Source organism: Squalius cephalus (assembly GCF_949319135.1).
Source record: "Squalius cephalus genome assembly, contig: scaffold_42, whole genome shotgun sequence".
NCBI classification, from domain to species: Eukaryota; Metazoa; Chordata; class Actinopteri; order Cypriniformes; family Leuciscidae; genus Squalius; species Squalius cephalus.
Genome location: NW_027645824.1, coordinates 350,541 through 363,525, shown reverse-complemented (window position 1 = coordinate 363,525; position 12,985 = coordinate 350,541). Strand labels below are relative to the sequence as shown.

General features: G+C 38.3%; 1 protein-coding gene and 1 long non-coding RNA gene across 2 annotated transcripts in view; one reads left to right on the top strand and one right to left on the bottom strand.

Annotated features, from left to right (window-relative positions):
* The window catches only part of LOC307154161 (pleckstrin homology domain-containing family G member 3), a 466,245-nt gene that overhangs the window by 285,438 nt on the left and 167,822 nt on the right, over positions 1-12,985 (top strand). Inside the window, exons 5-6 of the mRNA XM_079898929.1 lie at positions 7,269-7,338; positions 7,930-7,976. Coding sequence (XP_079755055.1) covers positions 7,269-7,338; positions 7,930-7,976 — 117 coding nt within the window. The remainder of the gene's footprint in view (positions 1-7,268; positions 7,339-7,929; positions 7,977-12,985) is intronic.
* On the bottom strand, positions 498-1,407 carry LOC307154163. The gene is made up of 4 exons (XR_013820291.1): positions 1,308-1,407; positions 1,110-1,228; positions 714-983; positions 498-579 (listed from the first exon to the last, which is right to left on the bottom strand). It is a non-coding gene; the product is annotated as an uncharacterized lncRNA (long non-coding RNA).

The window sequence follows — 12,985 nt, the reverse complement described above, 5'->3', positions numbered from 1 at the left end:
GAGCTGTAGCCGGGTTTGACGGTCAGACTTTGGTACAGCATTGTGGGCATCCCACAGCCACCTCCACATCGCCTGCAAAATGTGGAAAACGCAGAGGATGGGGTGTGTATGTGGATAAGACTCGCTGAGAGCCTGTCGTAATGCCTGGCAGTCATCAGTCATTGCCACTTGTGGGCCGAGATCTCCCCTGCGGAAAAATGCATCCTCTGGAAGAATGCTTTTGAGGAGCTGTAGTCCTGCAGTGATGACACTCTGAGACTCAGATGATGTTATCATTACACCCAAGGGCAGTCCTCCAATAGCTGAGTGGGTCAAAAGTAGGAACACTCTGCTATTTGTTCTGTCGCAATTTCCAGAAGAGTCCACAAAGACCATCACTGCACTCTCAGGGATCATTGAATGGACTCGCCTCATGAGGGGACTGCATAAGGCAATGATGATGTTCTTGGAATCTGCAAACATCTTCCCGCACTCACCCCCTCCTTTTTGTTGTATGCATCAAGTGATGCCTGTAGGCTGGTGAGCATTGTGTCCCCGGATAACTCCCCGTACGACCTCTTGAAAATGTTGTAATACAGCCTAAAATGACAATTACACACAGGATTTAGTAAATTTTATCAAGTGACATTATCAACATTATCACATAATTTTTCACTTGATAATAGTGATCACATTCTTAGAATGTTCCAATTGTATTTTTTACTTTTACTTACCTAAAACAGAAACTTAGATCAGGACAAATCGAGCGATCAGCAGCTGCAAAGACGTATGAGTCGCCCATCTCTTCCTGAAGGTCGTATTTCAGTGTATTTAAAGCAGAGGAGGGAGAGTGGCCACTTTGAAAAAGAGTCTGTAGTTTGTTGATTGTCTCTGGTGCTACATCTCGTTGCCTCATAGCCTCAGCACACATGAGCAGGTGATTATGTTGATGTTTCAGGTTGATGTACAAACATAATCCTTCTTCTATGTGTAAATCAGCAGATCTGAGTACATTAAAATTATTATTACATATATTATTACGTTATTTAGGAAACTGAGACAGAGAGTGACTTTTTTTACAAAACAGCAAGCCTCTTTTTTGGGGTAGCAAATCTATTTTTAGATCTAACCTGGACTTTCTGTTCTGCGAAAAGCTTTGCCTCTTGAGAACAACATACATCACAGCAGGGCAGGATGTATTTTTTTTCGAGGAAGAATGCCGTGTGTTGTGTTGGCATCTAAGGTCCACCTTCAAACACATTCAATTAAGGTTTTGGCTCAACCCTTAAAAAAAAAAAAATGAATGCACCTGCTATGAAATCACTTACTCTGTATATGTTCTGCCTTTGTTGTTCCACAGGGTAGCTTTTGTTCACCCGCCATGTCGTTTGTGATGACTTTTGAAAGGCTTGAAGCCATCTGCGAACCTCCTCCTCAGTGTGAAGTTTTACTTTTAGAGTAATGTTGCAGTTTTTGCCCTCGAGAGGCTCAAATGAACAGATATGATGTTCATAGTCCTCAGGGAGGAGTTTCTGTCAAAGCACAAAAAACATTTAAAGAGTAGGCAAATGCATGGTGTAACCAAAGTAACATTTAACATTAACACCTAGGCCTACATTCTGTAAACTATCTCTGCCTTTAAGTCAGTTACGCGTGCTCCATGTACAGATGGTAGAAATGGCTTTCCAATATTTCCAATACTTAGGCTATGTCAGTGTTGTTTGTTTAAATTATTTATCTGATGCTTTTGCTCAATAGCTTTGAACTAAACTTTGCCAATGGGACCTATACACTTAAAACCCACTCAGAAGAAGTTGTTTTTCTATACACTCTGTACTAATGGAGGGGGAAAAAGGGGTTGGAATGCCAATGGAACACAACAAGATGTTGACTTAATGTCAAAGTGTAATTATTTGTTTGCTAACAGCCTAACAAGTAGTTTAACATTATCCACGCTTCAACAACACTGTTTTTTTGTTTTATTCTTATCCATCTACACCTAACCTCCAGCAGCTCCATCTCCTCAAAGTTGTCAAGTGTCTGGCAAATGTTGCAAGCTTTAATAAATCCTGCCATTATGCACACCACTTCTAGAAACAGAACAGAATGGACTCTTGAATGGAATCATCAAGACATGGACACTTTAAAACAATAACTGGCTTTGTCACCATCTGCAAAAAGTTCACAAGGTTCATAACCCTTACGTGCACGCACCGAACATTCCAATGTTGGTGCTGGATAACCACCTCACATAAAAAGTTCTATGTCTTGAGTAAGTAAGAAAGTAAATGTTTATTTATATAGCACATTTTTATACACTGGGTGCAATACACTATATATATATGTGTGTGTGTGTGTATATATGTTCATATATATATATATATATATATATATATATATATATATATATATATATATATATATATATATATATATATATAAATATATAAAAAATATCAAATATTATAAATATACGAGCTTGGAAAAAAAAGATCATTCTAGAAGAAAATTTCTGAGAGGCTTTTGCATCTGAACTCTTCATACCACGAATGAGAGCATAGATATTACTGTCAATTTACTTGTAAACATTTAAGAAGTAAAGTAAACATTTAGAAGTGAAGCAAAAAATTTAGATAAAACATGATAAGAACCGATTTAACAACACTTTAACCTATTTAAGAAATGTTACATCTTTTAGGCCTAAGTTAACGTTACCTTTTTTAATATCAACGACAATAGAGCGAACGGACACGTAAGGGTTAACTTAACTCTATTAATTCAGTTGGTTGTTGAATACTAAGCCATTAAAAGGTTATTAGAAGATGAATCACATGTGTGATCAAATAATCAAATATCAAATGAAACTTTACCTTCGTGAATGTGTTTGTTGTCACCACCGACTGTAAAAAATAGGTTGTAACGAGCCTGAGGCGATCAGAGCCATAGAGAGAAATGTTTCTCTCTATGGCTCTGGAGTAGTGAACGAATCGTTCTTTTTGAACGAATCTTTTAGGTGAACGAATCGTTCTCGTTCACGTAATCCATTGACTCATATTTCTCGTTCACTGAAATTCCTCCCTCCACCGCCGCGCGGCGCTATTTCAGCGCATGCGCAGCTCAGTGAACCGGATAGCTCTGTGTTTTCAACCTGTCAAGAATGACTAAACCTCAAGCCAATAGCGTTCGAGTATGAGATGTGACGGAGCATGTGATTTGTTGGATGTAGTGAACGAATACGCCCTTCACTGACTGTGACCGAGTTGCTTTTGTTTTGAGTCTGAACCCATATGGTCTGAACGAGAGAGAGATCTTCTCGTGAACGAACTGGTACATGTCGTTCGTGAACGAAAAGAACCAGTTGTTTGAACGATAATGGTGGCGAACCGATAGAGCTGGGTTTGTGTAGTCAGCATATTTGCATCAAAGAAGGAAATTAACACTTTACCAATCATGAAAACAGTTTAATAACGCAAGCATGGTTAAATATAACAAAGACAAATTAACATTGTCATTTTGTTCTTGACGGTTCACTTGATTTAAATTTACACTTCTCTTTACCTGCTTTTCTTTTCTTTTGTTTGCGTGTTTTAGACTTAGTTTTGTGGTATTTTGCACTTTGAAAAATTTACTTTACTACTTGTGTTCATTTTGTATGATCAAAAATGAATTAATTACGTTTTATTCATGTCATATGCAGTTCTCTAAAAACTAAAACAAACCAAAAAATATGACAGTATTGGTTAGGTCTCATTTGCGTAACGTCAGCAAATAACATTTCAGTTAGGGCTGTGAAGGAGCATGTAATTGGTTGGATCTAATGAACGAATACGCCCGTCACTGACCGAGATCGCTCTGTTTCAAGTCTGAACGAGAGAGAGATCTCGTTCGTGAACGAATTGATCAAACTGGTACTTTCGTTCGTGAATGAGAGTACTGGGTAGATCGGTCATTTAGCATGTGATTCAATCTCATTCAAAGCGCAGTTATAGTGTGCGTATAATTGTTTATCATATTTAACATACATAACATAACTCAACGTTTAATATAATCCCAGATTTATGAATGTGTATGTCTGACCAAACAATTAAAATGTTAATTATGCAAGAAAACCTTGGTTTGGTCATTTGAACCTCTTATTTAGACTTATTTTATTAATTTAGTAAATAAGGCACAAATTTTAACAAAGCCGAATCATTTTTTTTTAACAAGTAAATACGTTCGTTAAAACATACCATAAAATACACTCTTTTTTGCCACCTGCTGCAGTATTTATGAAGAAATTGTCACTGAACGAATCAGTGAACGAGTCTGAACGAATCATTTTGGTGAACGAACTGAAAATGAACGAGTCTCTGGAAAGAATCAAAATTTCCACCACTACTCTGGAGGCGATGTATTCTCTATCACTCTGGGCACTGTGTCACGGCGAGCCAATCAGGGATGAGTTCTCTATGAATATTAATGAGTCTTCCGCTACCACCCTGCAAAAAAAAAATTCGCCCCCCCCCCCCCCCCCACAGCTGTAGGGGGAGCTCGTGGGGAAAACATGCGACAACAAAAGGAAAAATCAGCGAAGAAGTGACTAGAGTTCGCTAGAGTTGCCGAGTTCTCCTTTAACATGGGTACGGAAAAAAATACTCACCGCATACGCACTGCAAACGAAATATGTGTGAAACGGGCGTTAGACTTGGAGCAGGAGAGCTACTCCGGCTGCTACTCGCAGTAGATCGAGTGTTGCCATCTTTAGTTCAGCGACATATTATTCCCGCCGCGCGCTCTCTGTCCGCTAGTGCTCATCTGTATGTGACGCAAGTGTTTGTTTGTGTGTGAGTGTGCGCGCTTGCGAACTCATTGGGATCATTGTAAACGCGCAAACACAGACAGAAAAGACATGCCATCGTGGAAATAAGATAAATAAAATATTACTTAAGGGCTATTTAGGTTTTTTTAATAAAATAACAAATTGTAATCTGGCGCTATAAAGAAAATCAAATCAAATTTACTTGACCTTCAAGGGGGGCGGGGCGAGCCGTTAGGAGGGCGGGGCGCCCCCCTTATATAATGGTAGGGGAAACACTGATAATTACATGCAACTAACCCTCAAACAAACCTCAAACTAATCCTACCCTAACCCTATAGTAAGTACATTTAGTTGCTTAATATTACTCAGTACTTAAATATATAATTACACTGTAACAATGACAACTTAAAATAAAGTGTAACCAAAGTCTGTGTAGTGGACGATAATCAATATGATCATCTATATTTTGGTCTGTTTTCTGGGAAGGTGCTGTGACTCAAGGCTTGAGATTTTACTGAGATGTGTGTTATTTCTCTCTATCTGTCAGTTAGTAGTGGCATTTTTGCATGCTTTTCCATAAAAAACTCTGGATGGAGACTTAAACACACCATTCTGCATGTAACCAGTCATCAGTCCATTGTTTTTGAGCGTAATTGTCTCCTCACCTGTTGTCAGGTGTTGGTCTACCCCAGAGTGATACTTTTCTCCTCAATACCATACAGTAAGTGAGTGAATGGTTGGCGTGTTTCTGTTTGTGCTTCATCACAAATGCATGACAGAAAGTGTGGGCATAATTTACTTTGTTTGCTGTGGTGTTTGTTAGCTAATCCCTGAGTTGTGCTTTCAAACCCATTTTAAACATGGAGTGAACCTGGACATGAACAGGAGATTCATATTTCTTATACCAGTGGCAAAGAAAAAGTGTCTTTTATCATGTTATTTTATTATGTTCATTATGTTTTTATTTATTTTTTAAAAGGAATAAGTTCATCACAGTGATTTTACTATTAAGGAAATGTAAGGCGCTCCTTAAAGGAGTCATAACCTGCAATTTTCACTTTTCCACGAGAATCAATGTATGTTATGATTGCCTAACGATTATACACTGGCCGGGAAGCCGATATTTAAAAGTGAAGCGTTTGTTTACCTCAGGGTAAATAAACCAGCGCGCGTGCACGCGCACTCAAATACGAGATTTTGATTTCAGCCCCGTCTTGACGTCATGACGGGGCAGGATATACCATATATGGACACCGCAAACCTATGCCGCGGGAAGCCCGCCCCTCTCCCCCTCATATTCAGTTCAGTCGAGAAAGATGGAGAAACGAGTACACACCTGAGTTGCTCTGTGGTTGACTGCCACAAACAACATGTAAATGTGTTTTCTCTACCAAAAACGGACCAAACTATCAGGGACCAGTGGATGAAATTCATTTTTAATGACGCTGTCCCAACAACCCTTTCAACTGGCTTATCGTTAGGAGTCTGCGCTAAACATTTCACACAGGAATCATACATAAATTTGGGGCAATATCAGGCGAAGTTGGCCTCGAAGCTCTGTTTGGAAAAAGGTGCAATTCCAACCATCAGAGACTTGCCTGAAATTGAAACGGTAAGACTGAGTTTTTATTGCTCTACTGTGTGTAACAAACAGCAGCTAACTGCTAATGCGGCTATTGTATGCTAGCGGGAGTATTAGCTTCGAGGTAAACATGGGGAATGGCTGCTAACGTTACTTTGCAAACAACAAATGACTGAGATCATCATGAATTCGGCTATTGTATATTGCCGGTCGCAGCCAGGGGTGCGTTTCCCGAAAGCATCGTTGGCCAACTATGGTCGCAAGTTCATCGCAATGTCCATTGAACTCTATTGGTAACGACGGAACTTGCGACCATAGTTGGCCAACGATGCTTTCGGGAAACGCACCCCTGGTCGGGTTCATTCATAACTTGCGCCATGATGTCATTTTGGAATGATATGCTAAAGCGTTACCTGCGTTGTCAACCCCCCTCCTTCCTGCCACCAATCAACGCGCCCCTCATTTGCATTATTAAAATGACCGTCCACGACAGCCAAAATATCGCATCAGATCTCACGAGACAATAATGCCTTCAGAAATAAGGGTCTGAGGAGCTCTGTGTTTATTTTTTTTCCACTTTTCTTTTTTAGAAGGGCCTGAAAGACTATAATACAGCAGTAGGTATCCAAGGTAATACTAGGTTATGACTCCTTTAAACACAATCTTGGAGTAAGAGATGTTCTTTTCTCATTGGCCACGGATAAGAGGATGAGTGACTTGCAGACTGCATGTGCTGTTGAACAACTTATGACGTGGCTTCTTTTCTTTATCACAAGGCCTTTTGCCAACTTAATGCTGTAATGGCCTTAGGAGTCTTGTTTTTTCTTTACAGTGTTCAGAGCATGTGTTAATGAACATTATTTTGATGTTTTGGGGTTGGTAAACATGTTTTTTCTTTTTTTTTAGTGAGCTGCTTCAGTCACTGGACATGTGTGACAATGATCCTGTGGCCATTGCCAGATGCTTTGTGATCAAGGTGAAGTTTAAACTGACACAGTTCCTTGTATGGCTTAAGATCTGATCATATTTCAACTATATGTTTATGTAATTAAACTAAAGTGTTATGGGTATACTATGTAACTTTTTTTGTTCAGAATTGACTAAATTTATATAATGAGCGAGTACATCATTAATCCATCTTCCAAATCGTGTTTTTGTCTTATCCTGAATAACTACAGTTTTCCTATAACAAGTGTTTATATTCATATAATTTTTTTAACGGGGCGGGACAACCCCCGCTGTGGAGTAGCCCAGTACCTGCATGACTCGTCGTATACATAAACAGATAGAAGTAGCTCCGGCTACAGTAGTCTTCCGCAAGACGCATGCAGTTAACACCAAAAGTTACATAGTATACCTTTAATCATTAAATTCTTTAACATCTTTACATGAAAACAACCTCGTCATACTCAAACTCCAGAAGAACAGTGGGCAAATTATAGCATTTGATAACTTACAAACCAAATAATGTAATTGGGGCTCATTTCTACTGAATGTTTGCATTGTGTGATGTGGTTGTGTGTTGTTGTGTGCCTTTACTGACTTTGTTTTTTTCTCCTATATTTAGCGTGAATATTTTGACATCTACACACAATATTGCACCAACTACCCAAAGTAAGTTGCAGTAAATAGCCAAAGTAACGCATAATGCATTATGTTGAAGAGCCTTTGGCTAGGTTTTCAGATCTTCTGCATCAAAGAAAAGCACCTTTAGTGTCTTGGTAATATTGTGTACAGTAATATGATGCTGTCAGTTTGATTTAACCTTGGACTTGGCAGCTAATGTTAAAATTAAGTAACAAATACAACTGTGATGTGTATTTATAACTATTTTATAATTTTAATACACTATAATTTTTTAACATTCCAATATTGAGAATTTTTGTGTGAATTTGCTTAATTTTCATTTAAATAACAGGGTCCCCGCGGATCCTTAAAAAGTCTTAAAAGGTCTTAAATTAGATTTTTTAAATTTAAGGCCATAAAAAGTCTTAAAAATATATATATATTTTTAAATGTCTTATTTTTTACTTATGAAAGGTCTTAATTTTTAGATGACACTTTGACTTAGACTTATCTAAATGCTTTCGAAATTAAAACTATCTAATTAGCGTAGGCCTACATATTATTTTTTTAATTCTATCTTTGTGGATTTGCTTGTTCACGTGACAATTCACGTCACTTATGGCAGCATATTAGCCTACGTCTGTCTCCTGCACGCGAGAGGAGAGAAGGAAACGAGTAAATGTCAGTTCAGTTGTAAGTTCATTCTTTATGTGCTTAGGAGTGTGCGATCATTGTTTTAACTATGTACGAGGCACTGCGAGTGCGAGCTGACATCGCGTTTGTCTCTCATGCTTGCTTTCACTGCGTGATGTGTCAGTGCAGTTATAGATGTCCCCAAATGAGTTTTTGTCTTATATTTATATCATATTATGTTATATTAGAATATCACATGAGTGTAATAACAATAGCCCAAGTGAGGGGAATGTACAGTTATTGATTACTAATTTTCAGTTATGAATTATTAGTAAATCAATAACTAATCATACTGGCTATCACTTACACAATTTAAAATCACCCAAAAAGGTAATACACAGCCCATATAGTTGAACCTCTGTATATAAACAATCAATCACAATGAATTGCAATTAATTATAAATGCACAGAGGGGATATATCAAATCTTGTGAATGCCTACCAAATCAAATTGCATCAGATAATTTGTCTGTCCGCCAAACGGATCATGCGATGTTCTTATCAACTCTCAAGGAGAGATATTCTTATAAACTCTCAAGAAAAATTATTCCCTTGGCCACAGAGAATAATTGTCTTGTTTACAAGATTATTAACTTGTAGGTCAATCACAAATTTATCGAGCTTGTAGCTATAAGATCGAACACATTTAAGAGGCTTTGTTCTGTGAGCAGCAAACAAAATCAAGAGTATAATAGGTTTTTAATAAAATGCGATTATGAAAGTAATGTTACAACTACATCTAACAAAGAATATATATATACGTGAACAGTAAAATGAAAGTAAAATAAAGAGGAAGGAAAACAGCAGATTGCAGAATAGCAAACAAATCACAATGACTACCTTAGAGAACCAGCAAAGTATCAAAATCACCTTAAAGGGGCATTCCACCCATTTGAACATTGTTTTTTATTTAAAGTGGGTCATATATGTAGTCGAAATGTAAAATAAATTTTGAATTTGGTGCCTTCGTGACTGAGGAAAGACAAAAAATAACTTCAGGACGCATTTGTATGAAAGGCAACAACTCCCACAATGCACCACATTGCACAGCTCCGCAAGCCACTCCCACTAATCCAGAACAGCGCATATCTGCCTATAAGAGAAATCACTCTTCCGTCTACAAGGCTAGCTACCACCAGAGCTTGAAATTCATTTCACACAAAATGTCTAGTTAGTTGGCGAACTCATTAGTGCATTACTCCTCGTTTGTATTTCTTTCGAAAAGGTGAATTATTGCATGGTACCTGGATGTTCAGTCAGAACATATGCGGTGCGAAACTAGGATAGTTCACAACACAAACGTCTGTGTCCTCGTCTGATTCAGAGATTTCGTCCAGGAGAAATTGTCATCGTTGAAATTCTTTGCCGCAGACGGACTCTATCTCTGTGTTCGTAGTTGCATCTTACAGTCTATGAGTTGCATAGTGAGATCACCGGCGCCACCAGTCCGCCCTGACTCGAGCCAGTCCGGGCTCCTCGTCCGCGGCAGGCAGGTCTTCTGCCTCGGCTGCTCTTCGCTATAATGCGGCTTGTAAAGGTAGCCACAAACACCTGATTCAAGCATCAGACTTCCGAAATCCTCTTCTTCTATATCATATTGAGTACTCTCCTCCGCTATTGTCATAACTTTACATCTGTCTCCACAGCGCCTGTTAGCTTAGCTTCAAACAAGATGGAGGATATTGCTTTCAGTTTCAGAGAGTAAAGTCCCACCCACTGATCTGTAATAGGTCTGTAGCGTGAGCGGGTCCCGCCCCCTGGGAAAGATGAGGAACGAGTGCTTGTAGTCTCAACAGAAATCCCCCCCTCTTACACTTCCTCCTACAATGATGCAAAATGACGATTTTTGCGTCATTGTAGGAGGAAGTGTAAGAGGTAAATAACGGATTTCTCCCGTCGCAGGGGAAAATGAGAGAGTGTTGCACGACCATTCAATAGTATGACTGGGTTTCTAACAATGCAAAGCTTAATGCAAATGGGTGGAGTGTCCCTTTAAGCAGGGAAATGTAATACGCATTTACTTCTTGGTAAGATATTAAAATACTTGCATTGAAACTTTGTGGTTGAAATGGGACGGCGAGTAGGCTTGTCCTTTGCGTGTCCGTTTGGTTGAAGCGCTCTTTGACTTCTGGAGTTCGCGTCGGCGCGGGAGATTCAAAACGGCTCACGTGTGCTGCTAGGACTTGATTTAAAGTTCGTTTCACTCTTAGGTGTAACGGAATGAACACGAGACTACTAAAACAAGAAGTCGGAGTTACGACTTAAAAGAAACAAAGTAAAAGTAAAATAAACGGAGAGACTCGTACGAGGAATGACAAGAAAAATGATGAAAAAGCAGGAACAAAACACAAGATGAAAAAACAAGAGAACTAACTGGAACACTGCTTTTCTAGGATGCAGAATCCACTCCTCCCTAGGTGCTTAGGGCAATTGGAACGCGACATTCCGAGCGGGAAAAACTTTCTTTGTCTTAGTTCCCAGTTTAATTTGCATGTTTTATGGCAGTGTTATGATTTGATCAATTATACTCTAGACGATGGCAAACATAGTATAATACATTTTATCAGAGCCTGATGCATATATTTGGTTTCAGTACAAGGAGAGCTTTACGTGGATACTAAATCAGATATGTTTCGAAGGTACACGTCGAGATACCTTCTTATTCTGTCAAAATAAGCTTAAAAAGGTTCAGCTAACAGGCCAAATAACATAATTGCGTCATAATTTACCAAAAGGTGGTATTCACAAATGGGGAGTGAAGATTGGACTTTTAGAATCTAAACCTGCCACACATATAATCTAGTTAACCATAATATGCAAAGTCTGAAGGTTTACAGGAATACAAAAGACAACCACATAAAAAGGAAAAATCAGGAGGTGGGAAAATTAGATACATGTTTACACATTTATCCAGTGGTTATATATATAGAATATATAGGAGTAACACTTTATTTCTCCTCTCCCAGAATCTCAGTGAGATTCCCAATTTGCTGACATTCCGTTAGGGCCATAAAATCTTATCCACCTCACGAAGGGGGAGGTCTGTTTGACAAGAGAAATGTTGGTGAGGGTTCTTAAACTAAAACATTTTTGATTCAAGACTACACATTAGAAAGCCACACCTCTATTATAAAGCAAAAACTAATCACACATGCATATAGGAATGTACATACATTAAAAGGGTTTATTTCTATCCTAAGTCACATACAAAGGACGTCTGTGTGTGTGTGTGTTGACAGACAACCTGGGCCTTCGTTTGCAGGGAAAGGAGGAAGATTGATAGCAATCTTTGTGATCTGCTAGTGAGGATCCCAGCGATGGTTCTGTTAAATTTCATGCTGGCACAAAAGTGTCAGAAGGGCAATTTGACCCAGACTTTCGGAGCTCTTCTGGGTCCATTTAGTGTTATTCTTTGCTTTCTGGGGGGGTCGTAAATGCCCCAGGAGGATGGTCTCTCACAGACCAGGCGGCTCCATTTAGTGAATTATTTTTTAACAGGTTAAAAGTTAAAAGCTTTCCCAAAATTTATAATGACAAGCCATCATGCGCTTCGTCCATATGCTACATGAGCAAGAGTGCCGTTTTCCTTTGCACAATTGCAAATGTGCTATTTATTTTATACAACAGTTAAATTAACAATAAAGTTAACATTGTGAGTTACTTTTTGGACACAATATTGTCAATTTTCACTTTATATCGCCGACGAGAATTTCATAATGAAGCCGTGGTCCAACAGACAGTGATGATTATTTTTATTTATTTTTATTTATTTTTTTACTGAAATCCGCGTTTTGAACGAATCATTTTAACGATTCAATGAACAATCACTTGTTTTTCTGAATGAATCAGCCGTTTGAACAAATCGGTTGAATAAATGACTCCAACAACTCGCTTATTAAGACAGTGACTTGCCGCCACCTACTGGTGGTTTTAGTTTCATATTTAAAGTATCCTTTAATTAAAACGTTAAAATTATAAATCATTTAATATTTAAATATCGAATAGCTTTATTTATGCAATTGTAAATGAAGTGTAAATATAGTAGGCTAATGCCAGTTTTGATGCCGCTTCTGTGTCACCTCTGCACTGCAAGGATGGATTTTAATTTACTGATTAATGATTTATTTTGACATTGGTACTGTGTTATTCTAATATAATTTAATTTGAATGTTAGATCTTGACATAAAAGGTGATGCATACCTCTAAATACGTTTAGAAACAATGTCCATATATAGGTGAAAATGCCCCTGGAAATCAATTTAAGGTAGCAAATATTGCCCCTTAATAAAAATGTTAATTTCGGTCACTACAGTGAACTGACCACTGCATAGAATATAAAAAATATGAATATCTTCGTGGGTCTGC